This window comes from Erigeron canadensis, chromosome 9 (assembly GCF_010389155.1).
Source record: "Erigeron canadensis isolate Cc75 chromosome 9, C_canadensis_v1, whole genome shotgun sequence".
Lineage (NCBI taxonomy): Eukaryota > Viridiplantae > Streptophyta > Magnoliopsida > Asterales > Asteraceae > Erigeron > Erigeron canadensis.
Window position 1 is genome coordinate 10,993,402 of NC_057769.1, and position 21,456 is coordinate 11,014,857.

At 35.6% G+C, this 21,456-nt stretch overlaps 3 protein-coding genes and 1 pseudogene across 3 annotated transcripts; all 4 read left to right on the plus strand.

Moving 5' to 3' along the window:
* The first annotated feature begins 63 nt into the window (after positions 1-63).
* On the plus strand, positions 64-2,258 carry LOC122583842 (annotated as a pseudogene).
* A 2,857-nt stretch (positions 2,259-5,115) lies between these two features.
* LOC122583918 lies at positions 5,116-6,965 on the plus strand. The gene is made up of 3 exons (XM_043756290.1): positions 5,116-5,199; positions 5,276-5,550; positions 5,648-6,965. The coding sequence occupies exons 2-3, from the start codon at positions 5,458-5,460 to the stop codon at positions 6,680-6,682; spliced, it is 1,128 nt and encodes a 375-aa protein (XP_043612225.1). The 5' UTR covers positions 5,116-5,199; positions 5,276-5,457; the 3' UTR covers positions 6,683-6,965.
* Positions 6,966-9,703: 2,738 nt separating this feature from the next.
* Positions 9,704-13,080, plus strand: LOC122583192 (putative disease resistance RPP13-like protein 1). Its single transcript, XM_043755616.1, has 3 exons — positions 9,704-9,928; positions 12,086-12,136; positions 12,328-13,080. Exons 1-3 carry the CDS (start codon positions 9,704-9,706, stop codon positions 13,078-13,080), a joined length of 1,029 nt encoding a protein of 342 aa, XP_043611551.1.
* Positions 13,081-13,167: 87 nt separating this feature from the next.
* On the plus strand, positions 13,168-14,241 carry LOC122583193 (putative disease resistance protein At3g14460). Its single transcript, XM_043755617.1, has one exon. The coding sequence runs from the start codon at positions 13,168-13,170 to the stop codon at positions 14,239-14,241; it is 1,074 nt and encodes a 357-aa protein (XP_043611552.1).
* The last annotated feature ends 7,215 nt before the right edge of the window (positions 14,242-21,456 follow it).

Here is a 21,456-nt window from a genome sequence, read left to right on the forward strand (position 1 = left end):
AGTTGGTAGTGGTTCACAGTAGCAATACTTCCTTCATGGTTATAGTACTCCGTATTAATTAGTGGCTTTGATATTGTTTTTTTTTTTCCTTTTAATGAAGTTGAGTAATCATCCGAATGTTGTGAAACTCAAGGAGATCATCAGAGAAAACGATACTTTATTTTTGGTATTTGAATGCATGGAATGCAGTCTGCAGATTATTATTGAGGGTCAAGAAAAGGCATTCTTGGGAAGTGAGATAAAAGACTTGTGTTTCCAGGTGTTACAGGGTCTTGCTTACATGCATTGTAATGGATACTTTCATCGTAATCTTAAACCGAAGCAAAAGTGGTTTAGTAAAGATTGGTGATATTGCTCAAGCCTGTGAGACGGATGATCAACCACCATATAGTATGTTACTGCACATTGCTATCGTGCCCCTGAGGTTCTTCTTTATTCGCGTGATTATGATTCAAAGGTTGATATGTGGGCAATGGGCGCAATCATGGCTGAGTTATTCACTCTCCAACTGTTGTTTGAAGGTTGTTCGACGCTTAATGTGTTGTCAAAGATATGCAAAGTATTAGGAACCCCAACAGAAAGTACCTGGATTGATGGTCTTAGTCTTGCAGATGCTGTCAAGTATTGGTTCCCAGAGTTTCTTGGTCTTCAGTTTTCAGCAGTGTTATCATATGCAAGCTGGGATGCAGTCAATCTGATTTCTACACTTCTTTCTTGGGATCCAACCATGAGGCCTACAGCTATGGAGGCACTTCAGCATCCTTTCTTTGATAGCTGTTACCTTGTTTAGCCATCCCTTCGCCATGAACCCCCGAATCTTACCTCATCTCTAATCATAGGACCAATCTTATTTGGAATGGCCTTGCAGCGAGCATTGTTGAAAACTGAAAGATGGAAAGATGGTGTTGATGATTTGGGAAGAGTGCAGGATTCAAGAGAAGGTCTGATTCAGAATGGCCGTGGTAATGATTCGGAAAGAGTGGAGGATCCAGGAGAAAACCTAATTCAGAAAGGCTATACTGGTAGTGTGGACAGACTGGAGGATTCAACTGCCATATATTATCCTGTGATCAAAGAGTTAAGCTTGTATGATCTTAAAGGTATATTTGTACATTTAGTCTGGATAATACAATCTCTATTAAATTATTGCATGTTGATAACTAGTTCGGTAAGACTTCATGTGTGTAGTATCTGTCACTAGTTTGAGGGTATTGGATTTGGTTTTGTTAATCAGTATAGTAGTAAGTGTGGTTAAGAACTTTAATATATACTTTCTTCAATTCTTCTCTGTGAATCAAAATAAGATATCTTAAAATGTATCACAATCCTAAGAAGAATACCCTGGTGAATGTTCAAATGAGTTGGGCAACCAGTCAAGGCGGATAGGGTCAGGTCAACTCACAAACACTATATATTTCTTAGATTCATGAATAACGAATACGTTAAATGTGATCACAAAACAATAATGTTTTGATAATAGTTTAAACTTTTCTTAATCTACTAGTTTTTAACGTGGTATGAAATTGTATAAATGAAGAGTGACATCTGCTTGACTTGTTTCCTTTTTAGTCAAAAGTTTAAACTATTAATCTGTTCAGGATGCTATAGTGTAAAAGGGATGCTAAAGTGTTCAGGTGAATGTTGGATTTCAAATCCAGCTTAATTTAAACTATTAAGCTTGAAAATTAATTCAGCATATATATGTCTTGTATATTCTTGCAGGATTTCAAATCCGGCTTGACAGAAAGATTCTTATGGAGTTGCTTGTTAGATGGAAGGTTTACGCTCTTCTGCAAAAGGTACCTTTTGCTTGTTATTTATAGCATCCTATGCAACAAGCACCAAGTTGTTGATGTGAGTGGCTGCTTTGGTTTTATGACTCGAAGAACTTTGGTGCTGCCCAGAAATTCTTTTTGGAAGAGGCTATGTGAACCTTGTGTTGTGATCTGTGGCCTGTTCAATCAATTGCTTCAGTGAATCTGCTTCTATCACGGAGCAAGTTGAGGGATTTGGCTGAATTCTTGATGAATCCTATTTCAATGGAAGAACGGGTTTTTTTCTCCAAATGATGGAAAACTAGAGGAGATATCTCATGTGTCCCTCCAAATTGGTAAGAATGATTCATTCGCATCACGTGGCTTCTAATTTAGATAGATTTTTCATGTAATAATCTTTTTTTTTTTCCTTTCATGTGTGAATAACATGTTTCAGAAGGTTTTATGCATTTTGAATAGAAGAATTTGAACAACTTAAACACATTTGATTCACCCTTCTCATTTTGGCATTTTTATTTTATTTTGCCCTTTCAATATGTTAGAGATAAAGTATAACCCCCACCGGCCAATTCATACGAAATGAGATGGTCTTGGTTGCTATATCTGTTATGTACAGCTATGGACCCGATGAGTTGATAAACTATTTTTAAATACTTAAATATTTTGGCCCGTGCTTTGGCTATTCCAATGAAACTACTGGAGACACAAAACTATTGGGAAATGAAGGTATAAGAACAAGTTCTTGGGAAATTATTCGATCGGAAGGACAATAAATAAAGATTTATCAAATCCAGCAGGTATTATAGTAATAATTTTAGAGGAATAACCGAATAAGACAGCTACGTACATGTGGCCTTGTCCATTATAGTCAAAAGTCTTCTTTGATCTGATCGTAAATATTTTGTAATGATAATAACATGTGCACCACTTAAAACGTGTTTAGTATTTTGGAATGATCAAATAGGAGTTTCATGTTAGAGTTACCTACCAGGGTTTCCGAGCAGAGATAATAGGCTGGGCTACTGACCATCAGTGAACCCAATTTGCCTATAGAAACAAAGTATTTTGAAATGATTTGTATTTTGAAATAATAACGTCTACATTGCTTAAAACTAGGCATTGGGTAACACCACCAGGTCAACGGTCAACCCCACCAGGGTATTAGCGGCGACGTCGCCGCTAATAGTGGGACCCCTGACAAACTGCAACGCTGCCTGACAGACCACTACAGTCGAATGCCACGCCATCACTATTAGCGGCGATGTCGCCGCAAATAGTGGTAACGTGGCATTCGACTGACATCTCGGGAATGGTTATTTGCCATACTTCACCGATTGACATCTCGGGAATGGTTATTTGCCATACTTGCCATACTTCGATAGAATAAAATGATGGCAGCCCATAGGAATCATCGTTTTCAAACACTATATATGTAATCGTCGTTTTCATACTGAATCATTGTATATTTCGAAAAAAAATTTCAAACATAGGAATCATCGTTTTCATACACTATTTGTAGTTGCTGGTATTGTGTATCTTTCCTTTTCAAGCGTATTGTTTATATATATATATATTATGTATATAGATATCGATATTATACATATGTGTAAATATATATATATATATATATATATATATATATATATATATATATATATATATAGTATGGACACCATCAATAGTTAATGAGCTAGATGTTTACTTGAATTGTTTCAGATGGATAGTTTGGAGGATATTTGGGCAGACCCAGAAAACGTACGTATTGAAGTGCCGGATAATGTGTTTGAGCAACCTCATGCAGACGGTGAATTTGAATGCGAAGCTAGGGACTTTGAAACTGATGAGGTGTTCGGAACCTTTGAAGAATTGACGCAGTAGGCTCAAAGAACAGCAATGGATTTGGGTTATGTTCTAGTCATACGGCGGACGAACAAAAACTCAAAAGAGATGGTCAATAAAGTGACACTTATATGTCACCACGGTGGAGCGTGCGATGCAAGGTTAATTGGCCCACTCAAACGGTCCAGTAAGATAGGTTGTCCCTTCACTTTAATAGGCCGCCCTGGGCGTGATGGTGGTTGGAGATTAACCGTCAAGGATTGGAGACACAATCATGATCCAACTACCGATCTGCAAGGGAATGCGTACACGAGACGGATGACAGATGAAGAAAAGGAATATGTGGGGACCCAATCGGATCGCGGTTTGTACCCACATCAGATCCTGGTAAACCTCAAACTTGAATTTCCGGGGAACCTGATTCGGAAAGGAGACATTACCAACTTCCTGAAATCGAGACGGAGGTCGGGCCAAGCAAGGCTTACTCCAATGCAGGTACAAAAATTAAATATTATATTGTACTACGTTGTTGGAAGTGACTTATTTACTATATCTTGGTCACTTTATGTTCTCACTGTTGCAGGAGAAAAGGTACTTTTACCAGTTCACCACAAATAACAAAAATGGACGCTTGGAGAACCTGTTTTTCATTCATCCAAAATCAATGACCCTATGGCGCGCATTTCCCTGGGTTATTGAAATAGACTCCACGTACAAAACCAACATCTACAACATGCCGCTAGTTGAGATTGTCGTCGTGACTTCAACGGGGAAGACCTTCAGTTTAGCGTATGCGTTTATCGTAAACGAACATGAGGTGAATTATCAATGGGTGTTACGATGTCTCAAGTCCACCCTTGCTGATAGCTTTGTTGTTCGTGTTGTTCTTACTGACAGGGAGCTGGCCCTGATGAGAGCTTTGAAGGTTGTTATGCCGGAAGCGAAACAACTGCTGTGTAGGTACCACATATGGCAAAACATAATTAAGCACTGCGAACCGGCATTGCAGATGAAGAAAGATGTTAACATTGACAAGCTTAACGACTGGTGGAAAAAAGTCTATCAATCTCGAACTTTTGACGAGTTTAAGTCACACGAGAAGGAGTTAAAGAAAAAACTTGCAGCTTTCCCAGGCGTTTCCCAGGCGTCTACAAGTACCTGACTGATAATTGGTTGTCCCCGTACCGAGAGCAGTTTGTGTCCTGTTGGGTCGATGAACACCTCAACTACCAAAACCACACCACAAACAGAGTGGAGGCCGAGCACCACCTACTGAAGGAAGAATTGAGGGGGAAATGCACATTTACTAGAATCCTGTAATGTGTTGATTCTGTCCTGATCGGTCAAGAGACAGAAATAAGGGGCCAACTGGGGTATAGCAACGGGACTCGGAAGGGGAGTCATAATTACAACTGTATGAAGGACCTGTTGGGAAAGGTTTCACATAAAGCTTTGAACATCATGGCTGATGAAATCGTACGCTTAGACAAAGTCCTTAAAAGACATGTAAAAAAATGCGGGTGCAAGGTTCAGTCCAGTTGCGGTCTACCATGTGTTTGCAAGATTGCCGAGTACATGCAGCGCGGTTAGTATGCAAACACTTGTATTTTTCCATCAAAAGGACATAATTTCGTATACTTAATGATATCAAAAAAATGCAGGGACTCGTATTCAGCCTCATGTGATAGACCCGTTTTGGATAAAGCTTGACTTAACACCGTGGACATGCGTAGAAGACGAAGACGATGAAGACGATGTCCATAAAGTCGTTGATGGTCTTACAAATTTCTTGGATTAGCAACCCAAGGCCCAAAAGAAACATTGGTTGTCAAAAATTAAAGACATGTTTAAGCCCGGTAAGACACAAGTGAAAGATCCTCTTGTTCAAAAGACCACACGCGGAAGACCAGTCGGCTTGAAACAAAAGCCGCCAAAGGTATACATAATACATCATAAATTTTTCTATCTGATTCAATAAATACATCATATATAACTACCTCAGCTTAAGTAACTGATTCTTACTAATGGTCTAGGTGCCGGATCTCAAGAAAAACCCACCTGGGCTTCGAAAATCCAAGTCCAGTCGACCGAGGGAATACAAGGTGCCAGATTTGAACAAACCCCCACCTGCGCAGCCCGCCAGACAAAGTGAGTACGCCCCAACGACATCACGGTTCGACAACACACATGATTATTTTGATGACCTAAAGGGTGCGCGACACAGTATGTACGAGCCGTCCCAGTCCTGTCGTTATCCCGAGAAACGAAACTTGTTCGAGGATCAATCCCACCCCGAAGCAGAGTGGGTCAAATATAATCCTGACTTTTCCGGAAACCTGCACCCATATCCAGGTCTTGATGATATATATACATTCGGGGAGCCGTCCCAATCCTACGGGGTCGGGGAAACACCATTTGTGACACAAAAATTATATGGCTTTGGGGAAACGTCCCAAGCCCATTGGCTCAACTATGACCAACCATATTCCAACTTAGTTGATGACTTCTTCGGGGCACCACAGACACAACCTAACTATGCACCAATATATGAAACAACGCAGGAACAGGTGTCAGATCCAGAGTCAGAGGCACAGTCCTCGACCAGTTGGGTTGGGTATGTTGTGGAACCATATAACGCCAGTCTTTCCAAAAATTACCATTGGGTACTAGATGAGATACCATCGTACTTAAGGCCGTACGTTGTAGGTGCACAGAATGTCAAAGGAGATGGTAATTGTGGATTTCGAGCTACCGCTGTTGCTTTGGGGCTAGATGAGGAGATGGGTGCAGAGTGGGTTCGTACGCAGATGCTCGCGGAGTATGAATCTGACCTCGATGGGTATATGCAAATGTTTGGGCAAACAGAGGGCACCCGCATGTTGTCGGCGCTGCAAACATCTTATTATGGAAGAAGCCGGCCCAGAGATTATTGGATGAGTAAAGTGTGGTTCCATATCCTCCTGGCCAATAAACTGGGTATAATAATCAACTGCGTCAGCCTACGTGACCCCGCACAGTATTCCCGATGCATCACGGCTTGGATCAACTGTTATTCCAGCAACCGATAAGTATTGCTCTCATAAATGACGAAACCCATTTTGTTGCGGTGAAATTAGCAGGCGACTACCCAATGGCTTACAAGAATCCAGAGTGGGATTTCCACGCAACCGGTCCTGCACGTCGACTAGCATCAACGTACGCGAATCAAGAACAAGCGTATCAAAATTGGTTGTATGCAAACATACCAAGAGTACCACCAGGGCCTCCTATTGTAATAAATGATTAAATCCGTTCGATGTTTTATATAGGTTGTATTGTACATATATTTATTTTATAGTTTTCTAAACAAGTTTCAATCATTAATTTTTCATAGTTTTCTATTGTACATATATTTATTTTATAATATTTTTTTTTTGTAAAGTTGATACCCATCGTATTTTTATTAGGCGATTTCGGATCATATTTTTATAATGCTTGTTATAATATTTATTTTTATCAACAAAGGTATACAAACATAAAAAATAAAAATGATCAGATCACGCAAATCAAGATTACAAAAGGAAATCAAACTTCAGTTAAATGATGAATACAAACGTAAACGAACAAGTTTGTAAAAATTAAAAACTAATCACTTTCACTATCACTATCACTATCAGTACCCAACTGCTGTGTGGGGGCCCGTGACGTGCTAGGCCCAGCCTGGGATGATGACGTGCTAGGCCCGGCCTGGAATGATGGCCGGCTCCAAGGGCTACCCTGGGCGAACATATCACTCACGTTAAAGGATGGTGACTGCTAGGCTGGGAAAGGTTTCTCTATATCCTCTGGGAGGGGGACATTCAGTCCACGTGTTCCCCTAACCACACGCCCAACCACACGAGTATGTCCCGATCGGGTACCTAAAGCGTCCACAAATGTCTGCGTAGGTGGGGTATTGGGCACTTGGGAAAGTCTATGGTGGGTATCAAGAAGCCGTTCATGTACAACATGAAGAAAGAATTACAAATAACTACCAATTAGTTATACTTAATATAAAATTACAAAAAAATATCTTTTTAAGTGTTGTGCAAGATCTTACATAAATGGGCCTAGCTGCGTTCTGCACCGTCCTATCTCGTCTCGTGTGGGCCCGCAAATAGAACTCAGGCGGCTCCTCACGTCGCTCATCATTATCTTCCTGTATATACATTAATCACGTGGTTATATATTTGTATGTGTATCTCTATATAGATATATGTATACATATGTGGATATAAATATTTACGTATAACTTACAGCGTAACACCATTCACGCTGAGCGTATGACTGTCGACCGTGAGTAATGACAATATTATCTTGTTGCTGCCTGTTTGTCGTGTTTCTTTGGGCAACAATCATCCGGGGCTCGCTAGTCCAGTAACCCAGTAGATAACTCCAGACCTGTGGAGGCATTCCATACGGCGGTTGACTCTCCAATTCTGCCAGCCTCTGTGACCCACCCCTGTCGGTGAACCAAGTCTTTTTGAATTTTGATTTTTTGTCCCTGTAGATCTTCAGGGCATCCTGACAAATCATCTTGGTCACGGCCTCTCGTAAGGGGTGAGTTTCTGGGTGATCTAGATAGGGTTCCAAGTAGAACCGTCTCTGCAATTTTGTTGTAATAGTTAGCATCTAACATATTTTTTTAATGACATATTTAAATTGTTAAAAAAATATTTTTATACCATAAGCCAGTCAGTAAGTCCATCCTTAATGGGTTGGGGCACCTGATCCCACGACTCGTAATTATGTGGGACGGTAGCGACATAGGTCCCCAAATAGCTCTTGTACCACTTGGCGTGGTCCCCAATGGCCTGCCACCTACTACGATCGTTATTCAGCATAAGGGAGATACGGCGTCCCGAATTTTGAAACTCCCGCTCCAGATCATTGTTAGCAGCAACAACTCTCCTTGTGCTAATACCTGCAAAACAAAATAAAATAACAAATATATATATATATATATATATATATATACATATACCATATATTTATATGCTTATTACATCAATATATATTTACCACCCGTACGCCTACAACCCCATTCGGGATTCCACCCCCAATTTGGAGGGTCGTTGCCACCATCTCCGCCTTGAAAGGCAACCATTTTAACCTACATCAGTTATACACAATTTATAAAATAATATAAACACCCATAAATGTCAAAAAAAAGATGCAAATTAAATTAACATATTTTGGACACAATTGTTTTTTAAACTTATTATACCTAAAATGACCAATTTAACCTACATCAGTTATACACAATTTATAAAATAATATAAACAACCATAAATGTCAAAAAAAAAGATGCAAATTAAATTAACATATTTTGGACACAAATTTTTTTTCAAACTTATTATACCTAAAATGTCCAATTTAACCTACATCAGTTATACACAATTTATAAAATAATATAAACAAACATAAATGTCAAAAAAAAGGTGCAAATTAAATTAACATATTTTGGACTCAAAATTGTTTTTCAAACTTATTATACCTAAAATGACCACATTTTTGCAACTTATTTTTCAAAGCTTCGTTTCTAACATTAATACTAACATAATAACAACTATATTAACAATTACAATCATACTAATAAGTGTTTTCTAAGATAATACTAACAATCATATTAACAATAACCATAATTTTTCTAACAATCATCTAATTTTTAACTATGATAAACAATAATTATAACTACAAATGTTTTCCTAAAAATCATCGAATTTCTAAAAATCATATCATTCCTAAGTATAATAACATAATCTTTCCTAACTATAATACTATAACATTTCTATAACTAATACTTTCTAACATATATTTACTAAGACTTGTTTTTTAACATATATTTCCTAACATATATTTTCTATAACAAACATATCTTTTATAACATTAAACTATAACATTTCTATAACTAATATTTTCTAACACATATTTTCTAACATTTTTTTTCAACATATATTTTCTAACAAACATATATAACATTTATTTTCTATAACTAATAATTTCTATAACAAACAAATATTTGATAACATTATTATATATTAAAATAAAAACAACTATTTAAAAGGTAAATGAGTGTTACCTCGTCTGAAAACTGGTTCACCGGAAAAATGAGTAGAAGAAAAATATTATGTCGCCGGAAAACTAGTTCGCCGGAGTTTGCCGGAATTCCCAAAAACTGGTTTCCTGTATGTCACAGGAAAAAACGTTCCCCGCAAAACTGGTTGGCTGGAAAACTTATTCGCCGGAAAAAAGTCGCCACTAAAACCGCGTCTGAAAATGGACTCCGGGACGCCGTAAAACGTGGGTCGTGTAAAAAGGATTGTTGATAATGAGGATGAGGGGATAGATGGCCGAATTTTGTGAATAAAAAAAGTTAAACGAATGGAGAAGAATGAAAATTATGGAGGAAGTGAGGAGGAGTTCTTACGAAGGAGAAGGAATAATCGGAGAAGAAGAGAGTGCGTGGTTTATAACGTAATATCTGCAGTGTGGGGCCCACTATTTGCGGCGACGTCGCCGCTAATAGTGGGGTCCACACCACTATATTCGGTCTACCTTTAAAGTTGCAGTCTGACTAGGGACCCACTATTTGCGGCGACGTCGCCGCTAATAGTGGGTGGTCGGGTTACACGCTTTGGCCTGGTCAGGTTACGCGCTTCGTAAAACTATTGACTGGTCTGGAAGTCTACTATTTTTGAAATAATGTCTATATATGTTTTTAATAACTTACATTCTTGTCTATTTATCAAATCCATCAGGTATTATAATAATAATTTCAAAGGAATAAGACAGCTATGCACATGAAGCCTTGTCTATTAAAGTTTCCTTTGATCTGATCTACAAAAGTCAATGCTATAAAGCCAATAACCTCTTCCCTATGCAATTTTAATTTCTTTAAAAAATATTCTCAGAAGGGACATGCTATAGATACCCCATTTTTTAAAAGCACCCCTATTACTTCTATTAGCAGTCAAAATTTAATTTGTTTCATTTTTCAATACAATTAAACATTAACATCTAATAACTCAGATTAATTATAATTAATTTTTTTGCATTAAATGACAGTGAGTTTTTATTATTATTATTATTATTATTATTAAATATATTTATTTTTTTGCTAATAAAGTATAATGTCTATCGCTTAACTTTTGTTAATTTTTATTTAAATGCTAAGTTAATTAATATTCTTATGAACGATATTACTTTATTGTTGTTAAATTTTCTTAAGACATCGGTTTATATTTATATTTTATTACTATTAATTTTTAAATTTTCTATTAAGCTTTTTTTTTAAAACGTCATTTTCCTTAATATTTTATTGGAGTGTTCATTTTGTTAGCTCATCCGTAGCTTATCGGTGAAATTTCTTTTTGTTGATATAAATGATTAGATATATTTTTAATGTCTTATATTAGTTATTGTTTTTAAAATATATTTTAATTAGTTATGTTATTTTTTACTTTTATATAATACATATGTTTTTCTGTCAATAATATTAAACAACAATATATATAGATAACTATAAATAAATTTTATTAAAAAAATGTATATTGTGTTAGTAAAAAAAAACATTTAATTTATGTTAGAAAAAATAAAGATAATAAATGACATGGTTAAATAAACAAATTTAAAAGACATTTAATGACATAATTAAATAACTAATGATTATATAGGTGTACCTTTAGCATATATGGGGTACCTTTAGACACTCTATCTCAGAAATCAAAACCAATTAAAAGACAAACACACAATCATTTCGAAAAATGCGTTTAGTATTTTGAAATGATTTGTACTCACAATATATAATAATGGAATATTTATTCAATCGGGTTGAATATTTATTAATGAAAATAACATGTAAACTGCTTAGAACACGCTTTAAGGATCTTGAAATGAACTGTACTGCTGTACATTAATTTAGTTTAATTCAATCAATAAGTAATATTTCACATAGAAGATAGATCAAATCGATCAGAGATTATAATGATAACTTGAATAGAATAAGACACGTTTGATAATATACATGCATGAGGCCGGTCTTGTCCATTATATATACACATAGTCTCATATGATCTGATCTACACAAAGTCAATGCAATAACCCCTTAATTAATTCCTTACTTCATCTGCAACATTAATTTCCTTACAAAAAGCATTCTCAGATATCAAAACCAAACAAAAGATAAACATACAATTTTTCAGTTTGCTGAACTGTTTCATCAGTGTGTTATTTGAGAAGCTGGCCTCTGGTGACTTGAAGAGGTTTGCTCTATCTATCTGAAGGTGTCTACTCTGAGCTGGAGAAATGGAACCAGACATTGGCCCAGATCTAAGCTGTCCTTGTTGATGCTGGGGAGAAGCACTTACGACAGACATCTGTTCAGTTACGGCTTAACAAACTCCAGCTTTTGGCTTATGACATAGACGATGTACTCGATGACTTGACCACAGAAGCTGCATGCAAGACGCCAGTTGAATGAAGCCAGTAGCAGCACTAGTAAGGTATTGATGATCATTCCAACCAAATTTCAGGATATTAATATGGTCGGAAGATGAGTTCTAAGCTCGACAAGATTACAACCAAATTGCACGAACTTGTCGAGGAAAAAAATCTTTTGGGTTTGATCGATATGTTGGAAGGTCAAATACAACGGTTAAAAGATCACTTTGAAACTTCTGTACAATGATACTAGCAAAACCATGGGTTTGTGTACAATGATAAGAAAGTGAAGGATCACTTTGAACTCAAGTCATGGGTTTGTGTTTCTGATGAGTTCGATGTATTTAATATTAGCAAAACCATTTATAAAGATGTGGGTGGGGATGACAAACTATTTGAAACTCTTAATCAACTTCAAGTGGCTCTTGCAGAAAAACTTTCAAAGAAAAGGTTTCTGATCGTTCTAGACGATGTCTGGAATGAAGACTACCATAAGTGGGAACTCCAACACCCATTTATTGTAGGGGCACCCGGAAGTAAGATTATTGTTACAACCCGGAATAGTACAGTGGCATTGGTGATGAATTCTTCCCAATCTTACCATTTGGAGCTGATGTCAAATGAAGAAGCTTTGTCTTTGTTTGCCCAACATGTGCTCGATAAACAAAATTTTGATTCGCATCCAACACTTAAGTTGTATGCAGAAGGCATTGTGAAGAAATGTGGAAGATTGCCATTGGCGTTGAAAACTCTTGGAAGGGTGCTGAGAACAAAATCAAGTGATGATGAATGGGATGAATTGTTATATAGTGAGATATGGAATTTACCGAATGACGGTAATATTCTTCCTGCCCTAAGACTAAGTTACTATGATCTCCCAACGCATTTGAAGCAAATGTTTGCTTATTGCTGCTTATTCCCCAAGGATTACATGTTTGACAAGGACGAACTCGTTCTGCTCTGGATGGCAGAAGGGTTTTTGTACCATTCAAATGGAAGCAAGTAAATGGAGAGTTTAGGTAGTTCCTGTTTTGAAGAGCTAGTGTCGAGGTCATTTTTTCAGCAATCAGCTAAACATAAATCATATTATACAATGCCCGATCTCATTAATGACCTGGCAACAAGTGTTGCTGGAGAGAACTTTTTCATGTTGGGTCAGAAGAATGCCGTCAACTGCAGAAACGGAGCTTTGGAGAAGCTCCACCACTTTTCATATATTTTTCAAGAGTGTGAAGTATACCGCAAGTTCAAGGCACTATACACAGCCAGGCGCTTGAGAACATTCTTACCAGTGTCGGTAAAGAGAGATAAGTGGGAACGTTTCTATCTATCGAGCAAGATTCTAACAAAATTACTCCCCCAACAACAGTTTTTAAGGGTGCTGAGCCTAGCTAAATATCGAATCAATGAGGTGCCACAGTCTATTGAGGGTCTCAAACATTTGCGGTACCTCAATTTTTCTGATACAGATATCACATGTTTACCGGAACAAATCGGTGACCTGTACAATCTACAAAGCTTGTTGCTTTCTGGTTGTACAAAGTTATCTAGGTTACCAGACAGTCTCGTAAAGCTGAAAAACCTGCGGTACCTCAACCTTTCTGGTTGTACAAAGTTATCTAGGTTACCAGACAACCTCATAAAGCTGATAAACCTGCGATACCTCAACTTTTCTAGAACTGACATCACATGTGTACCGGAAAAAGTAGGTAACTTGTACAATCTACAGAGCTTATTGCTTTCTGGTTGTCACGGGTTATGTAGCTTGCCAAGTAGTCTTGTAAAGCTGATAAACCTGCGACATCTTGAGATCACAGATACTCCAAAGTTGAAAGAGTTGCCCATAGGGATTGGTGAATTGACTGGTCTACAAACCCTATCCAAAGTTATTATTGGAGATGCTAATAGGTTCAAAATATCCCATCTTAAAGACCTACAACATCTTCAAGGACGGCTTACCATTGAAGGACTGCATAAAGTGGCAAAATCAACAGACGCAAAGGAAGCCAATTTACAGCAAAAGAAGGGTCTTCATGATTTAAAGATGGAATGGAGTGACGTCTTTGATGATTCCCGGAATGAGTTGATTGAGTCCGAAGTGCTTGAAGGGCTAAGGCCTTTTGAGAAGTTGACCAACATCAAAATATCAAAATATATGGGAATTTAACGTTTTATGCAATAGTATACATGAACACATACATGAAGAGTGACACCTTCTTGGCTTCTTGTCTTGTTTCCTTTTTAGTCAAATCTTTAATACTATTAATCTGTTCAGGATATCACATGTTTGATGTTTATAATATGTGTAAGTGTTGAGGTGAACATTGGATTTTAAGTATAATTCTGCGGTGTGTTTGTTTCAAGCAATCCTTCAAAAACATTTATATATTATCATGCATATGTTATATGTATGTCTTAGATATCTTCAAAAACATTCTTTCATGAGTTCAAATCCGGCTTGACAGAAAGTTTTTTATGAAGTTTCTTGTTAGATGCAAGGGCTTACACTCGATCATCTGCAAAAAGTACCTTTTGCTTGTTATTAATAGTATCCTGTGCAACAAGCACCAAGTAGTTGATGTGAGTGGCTGCTTTCCTTTTATGACACGAACTTTGGTGCTGCCCAGATATTCTGTTTGGAAGAGGCTATGTGAACCTTGTGTTGGGTTTAGTGGCCAGATCAAATAATAGCTTCAGTACTGAATCTGCTTCAGTCTGTCTATATCTTTTCGTTTTTTTGGATTTAGCAGAAGCTTGGGAGTTCTGTAGACTCTTTTTCAAGGGGAGGTAACGCAAAGCCTTGGGCTCTGATTATAGACTCTCTTTTTTGTGTGTGAATATTTTGTTATTTTTAAGCCGTTGCTTGGATATTTTGAGCTTGGGTTTTGTTTGGTGCGCGCATTTTGGTTGTTTTTAATAGACTCGATATATAGCCTATAGTTATCGGTTGATATCTTGTTAATATTTGTACTCCTATATATTAGAGATATAAGGCTAATTTAATATAGGAGACCTCTCTTCCTATAATTAGGGAGGTCATTGTATTGTACATACCGATTAATGTGAATGACAGGGGCAAGAGAATAACATTCTTTCATGTTATCATAGAGTCAAAATCCTCCATGTGGTTTTCCAGCCGATTTTTTAATCGGACCTCCCTCCTAATTTTTTTTTGCTCAAGATAATCACTATATATCACAACCGATAACTATAGGCTATATATCGGATAGTTAGAGTCTATTAGTTTTGACATTGTTACAATCTTTATGGAAATCTACACCTGTTGGGAGTTATTGGAGTCTGGAGATATGCGTATAACTTTGCCCATATAAGCTACATATATGTAGAACTTTAGAGCTAGATATGATTGTTATTTTGAAGTCAAAAGAGTTTCTACCAGAAATACACTATTGATTTATGTATGTTTTTATTTCTGTGAATGAAACTATAGTTTAAGCTTTAATATGTACAGGGTGGTGATTATTTTCACGTTAAGCATAAAAAAATCATATACCAGTAATAATAAGCTTTGATTATTATCATTATGTTTTTTTACCAGTACTAGACATGCCAAAAAAAAATAAAAAAAATAACGTTCCTCAAGAACGATTCCAAAAAACTGGAATCGGAACCGAAAAATAACCGGTTCTTCAGGAACCGATTCCGGTTCTTAAAGATCCGGTTGGTTTGGAACCGGTTCCACTTTTCGTCCCAAAAATCAGTTCCAAATCGGTTCCATTCCGATTTGTTGGACAAAAAAACTAAAAATAACTGGTTAAAAGTTGACAAAGAATCGGTTCTGGTTCCGAACGGTTCCACCAAGAACCGATTTTTGGGCAAGTCAGTAGGGAGTAGGGACCCATCATGGTTTTATTTTCATCAGGGAAGAAACAAATAAAATAGAGTAATACTCTGTATTAATTATTGACTTTGTATCTATAAATTATTTTTGTTTGTATTTGTATATATTTGAGTTTGCATTTTATGAGTTGCATTTTATTTAGCTTGAACGTATCTTTGTTTTAGTTTTGATTGTGTTTCTTTAGGGGTTTGGATTTACAAATAATATGGATAAGAAAAATAAAACTATTAAAATTTAGGTTTTTAAAATACAAAAGTATTATAATATTTATTATGTATGGATATTCACTTTCATATTTATATAATTGTATTCTAGAATGTTTTCTTGAAACCTATAAATAACAGGTTATATTGTAACCCTATGTGTCTCTCATTAATAGAACACTATTCTCTCTCTATTATTTTTTCTCAATCTTATAATACATGTTATTTCATTTCGTGTCTAAGGACTCACATTTTTCATGTCATGTGTTCTATTATTAATGTAAAGTAACTCCCAATACCGTCTTCCACAAGTTTTAGGTCCCAATACCGTTTTTTACGGCGTATGGGGAAGTTGAGATGTAAACAGCCTTACCCCTACCAAAGGTAGAGAGATTGCTTTCATTTTCTACCAAAGATAAAAAAAAAGGACCTCCTGCCTTGCTGGTCATGAGGATCGAACCCATGACATCTGTCTCAAGAGTCAAAGGCTCCAACCACTGATCAAACTCAATCTTAGAATATATGTGCTTTAATTCTTTTTAGTTTTTGTTAATGAGGAAGGGAAAGGGGAATAGAACAAATCAGTCTAATTTTAAATTTATTGAAACAATTTACATTATAAGTTCTTTTCCTTTTCCTCTTCTCTTCTTTCCATCTTTTACAAAATCTTAAAAATGCATTTTATAAAGTTTCTCTTCTCATTCTTTAATTTTTTTCATTAAAAAAATCTTAACCTACACCTCCTTTCCCTGAATTCTTATTCTTACGACCAACCACTACAAAAAAATAATAGTAATCTGAAAGCCAAAGATAAATAACCTTATCTTGACATATATAATATAAGAAATGCTTGAAACGTTGAACAAAGTCAATTCACTTACAGCTACTCTTTTACTTATTTAAAGTCCAACAACCGACTTTCAAATGCGGCAATAGATAACCAGTATCAAAAAACATAATAGCAAAGGAAGCCTAGAAATCAACAATGAATTGAAAAAAGTAGATAATATAAACTAAATATATTTAAATAATTAATACGAAAAAAATAGCGCTGCAAAACATGACTACTTGACCTTTGTCAAGAAAGCTATATCAAGTTCCATCTGATAAAACATATAAAGTGTATAACTTTATTAATTTTGTATTTCCAACATCACAGAAGTTTGGCAAAAATATTTACTAATTCACACCTTTAGTACGTATGCACAGTGGCGGATATAGAAGTTTAAACGAGGGTATGCAAAATTAAATGACATTTTTTACATCGGTAAAACTCCGACAAATATTTTGGGTTTTTTTTGTGTGTTAGGGTCGGGTTTTGAGTTTGTTTTTGCTCTTTTTAGATCAACATGCTATAGTATCTTAAATCTTTCACACCAAAAAATGTAAGAATATTATAGTAGTATACTCAATTTGTCAGAACTGGAGATGAAAATGACTTAAGGTTTAACTCATCCGATCGGATTGTAAAAATCGGCTTCTTTTATTTAAAAAATATATACTTCTAAATAACTATATACACATAAAAAAAATATATATATTTTTTTGTTATATTGAAAGTATTTGTTATATGCATAAGTCAAGTAATAGGTTTATATTTATATTGAAAGTATTTGTTATGTGCATAAGTCAAGTAATAGGTTTATATTTATATTAAAAGTTTTCGTTATATGTATAACTTAAATAATAGTTTATGGGGTAAAAACGTTCAAAAAATAATAGTTAAGGGGTGATAAGTAGAAAGAATACATTGGAAGTTTGGAACTCCCATCAAGTAAAAATCTTTGTACACACTCAGAGCATCTACAATGGTAAAAAGCTTTTGAAAGCTTCTTTATTTTGCCACCTAATTATCCACCATCTTCAATCTATTAATAAGTCATCTCTTTTAATGGAAAGCTTTTTGTAAAGCTTTTTTTGTCACTAGACAAGAAAAAAGGTTTTGATCAAAAGCTTGAGGATTATCAACCTATTCATCAAAAAAGCTATTTACTCCAATAGTATCAACCTTTTCAAAGGCTTATTCTTTCAAAAAGAGTTTTTCTTCAACTCACCATTGGAGATGCCACCATATCATGTGGCGTAAAGCCCAACAAACCATTTTTTTAATAATGTTTTTTCCTGTCTTTTTTCTTTAGTAGAGTATACAAAAAACATTTCTCCATTGTTACACCAGCTTCCGACAAAGATTTGCACCTCCTTTTTTCTGTGTTCTTCAATGGGTATGCACCTCTATTTCTCAGGTTATACACTTTAAGGAATTAGACTTAAAAAACATCCAAACTTATTTATTTACCACTAATAGGAGTAGCCATAGGGTGTGTAAGTGCATACCCAAGTTAGTACATAGGTCCGCCCCTGCGTACACATTCAAATCAACGGGAATAATCATTGTTATAGACAAAGTTATGAGTTCAGAGGTATTCCCGAATTACAAACTGTCATTGAAACAAAATCAAAGGACAAATGAATACACAGAGAAACAGTAAACATGTAATTTATATCAAGTCCATAAAACAAGATGTCACACTCCGCCTAAGGCGGGCCCAAGCGGTAGGTGACTTCTTGAGATCACAATCACAAATTATAACTCTAAATGAGACCTTTTTACTTATTATTGATATAAAAACCAGGATCTTACATGAAGTGTACAAAACTTATACTAGAGATTCTACAACATGATTAGCTTTTACAAAATGCTAGAAAATCTCCGTCCTTTAGTGAATGCATATGTGACTCCCAATAAGCATGCTTCTTCTACTTATAGTCCGATTATTTAATTTCCTGAGAATACACTAAAATATGTCAATATAAAGTTGATGAGTTTATAGGTTTTCAATAAATATTTATGTAGACCACAAGACCGTTGTTTACCAAAGTGTCATAAGTAGTTTAAAAAGACACTTCAAAAGTTTTGTCATTGCCCTATCTATAAATGTTATGATGTTTCCAAGATTTCAAAATCCTTAAAAGATTATACATAGGCAATATGTAAAAGAGATTGTCTTGTGTCCATAAAAGCGTATAAATAATTTGTAAAAGACTATATCACAACATGTTTTCTAGAAAAGCTGAGCACATAATTCTTTTTAGAGATTTGGTGGACCGCAAGAATTCAATGATAATGTAACGCATACAAATATCATAAATAGTAGTTTCGTATGCTATGTCATGAGTGCCGATGCCTTAACATATTGTTTACCCCTTTAGTAGTGTTTCACTCAAACACTAGTTCAAACATTATATGCCCGTTTCCCAAGTTAGCATGACTAACTCGAGCAGGGGTGTCAGCCCCAATAGTACTACCCATAATATTCGCGCAATGGTTTCACGGCATCAAGATTCCAAGGGGATTTTATGAGTGATTGTTACATAGCCATACACAAACTATTTGTCACTTATGTCCAAAATAAGAGTAACCCATAATAGTTCAACAAGAAATTCATGTAGCTCGTAGTTAAAGTAGTAGTATATCACAATAGAGTAATAAAACATGTTTTCACATATAGTTTTGTAAAATGACCGTGCATGTATTCTTATCCCAAAACAAATTAAAAGAGTTTAAAGTGAGACTATGAACTCACCTCTAGTGCCAGAGAGTATAGAATGTGATAATGAGTATGACGAGAGTAGCTTTGGATATGAGATCGTCCTCTATAAAACATACTCAACAAGGTCTCTAATGGACTTGACACAAATTAGAAACCTTACATTGTAACTCCTCCTACAGCTACCATGAGCAACCACCCTATCCCCCATACGTTCTTTATAAGTGTTTCGAACATTATACCTTGCAGCCTTGAAACCCAACAACCTTTAAAGTCGTGGGTTATGGGTGTTCCTGGAGGGTGTTTTGTGATGATTTTGAGGCTGTGTTTGGGGTTGCTTTGGGATGAAGTTGGGGCTGTTTTATAGTCATTTCAGCCACGAGATATAGAGAGGAAGAAAGGATGCGTTGGATGTACGGAATGAAGGCAACGGAAGAGGGGTATTTATAGGTTAAGAAATGAGACTCCATGACCTTTTCCTTGGCCCTCAATCCACAATGACTCGTCATTCGATTAATCTTGGCTTGACATGTGTAGTGTCACAATTGGTGACGAATATTGTGTTACTTGAGGCGAGCGTATTTGAGTAACGTAACAAACAAGAGATTTTGTGATATTTTGAATTTCCAAGTTGATGACTATACTGTATGTTTTCTCATAGCATACCACGTATTCCTTTGATAACTCTTATGGCCTTTTGGTCGTTCATTTTGTTTAGTAAATTTATCATACTCTTTCAAGATAAATTAAGATATATTTAGATGATGATGGTGACTAAGCTATTAATTTGCTTCCTATTTGTTTTACACGGCATTAACTAGGAAGACAAGGGAGTTGTTTAAGTCCTATTTCAATTTGTATTTTGTCATCTTTAGTTGGTATTTATTTGTAGTAAAAAATGTAGTTAAGTTTAAACATACTGGAAAAGCTTTATTCATAAGTTTAATAGGCTATTAATCATGTTTCGCTATTTAGACACATCAATTATCAATTATTTGTAATAAAAATTTAAACTTAATACTTGCTCCTTATAAAATAAATGTTTAGTTCGTTAAAATAAAACGACTAACGAATGAATTTGTTGTGCAAGAGAAAAATAGCCAGAAATCTAGCGGTTGTCACACAAGATGATAACTTAATGATAAAAATAAGCTATTTGAGGTACTAGGGACGCGGCGCTTTTAGTTGGGAAAAAAACTTCTTGTTTTACATTTTTGTTTCCAAAAAACATTGAAAACAGAAAATTTGTTCTTCGAAAAAACAGAAAACAAAAATCACTATTTTCCACTATATATGAGAAATTTGAAAACACTTTTTTATTATTTTCCAATTTGCATTCTTCATTTTCTAAGTCTTAAAAATCTCATATGATATTAACACTCCCATTACGCCCTCATCCCGGTCCCATTGCGCCTCGCTCTTGCCCCTGTCACCCCCGACCCCACTCGAGTCCCAACCTCCCACTTAACCAAGTATTTATGATAAATGTATAACTATTTAACGTATCTTAACTGCAGCTTAAAGAGCTACGTTTAACAAAACAATAAAAATAATATTTTTTTAGTTTTGAACGCGTTTTTAAACTTTCAAGATAAAAACAAAACTCAATCTATTTTTTAAAAATTAAAAAAGGCGTCCTAAATGATGCATCAATGCATCATACATTCGCATATTTTATTTTGTCTTAAACATCGGAACACATTAACTAACCTTATAACCAAATAAGAATCCCACTGATAAACTTCTAAAATCCCGATGTGAGTATAATC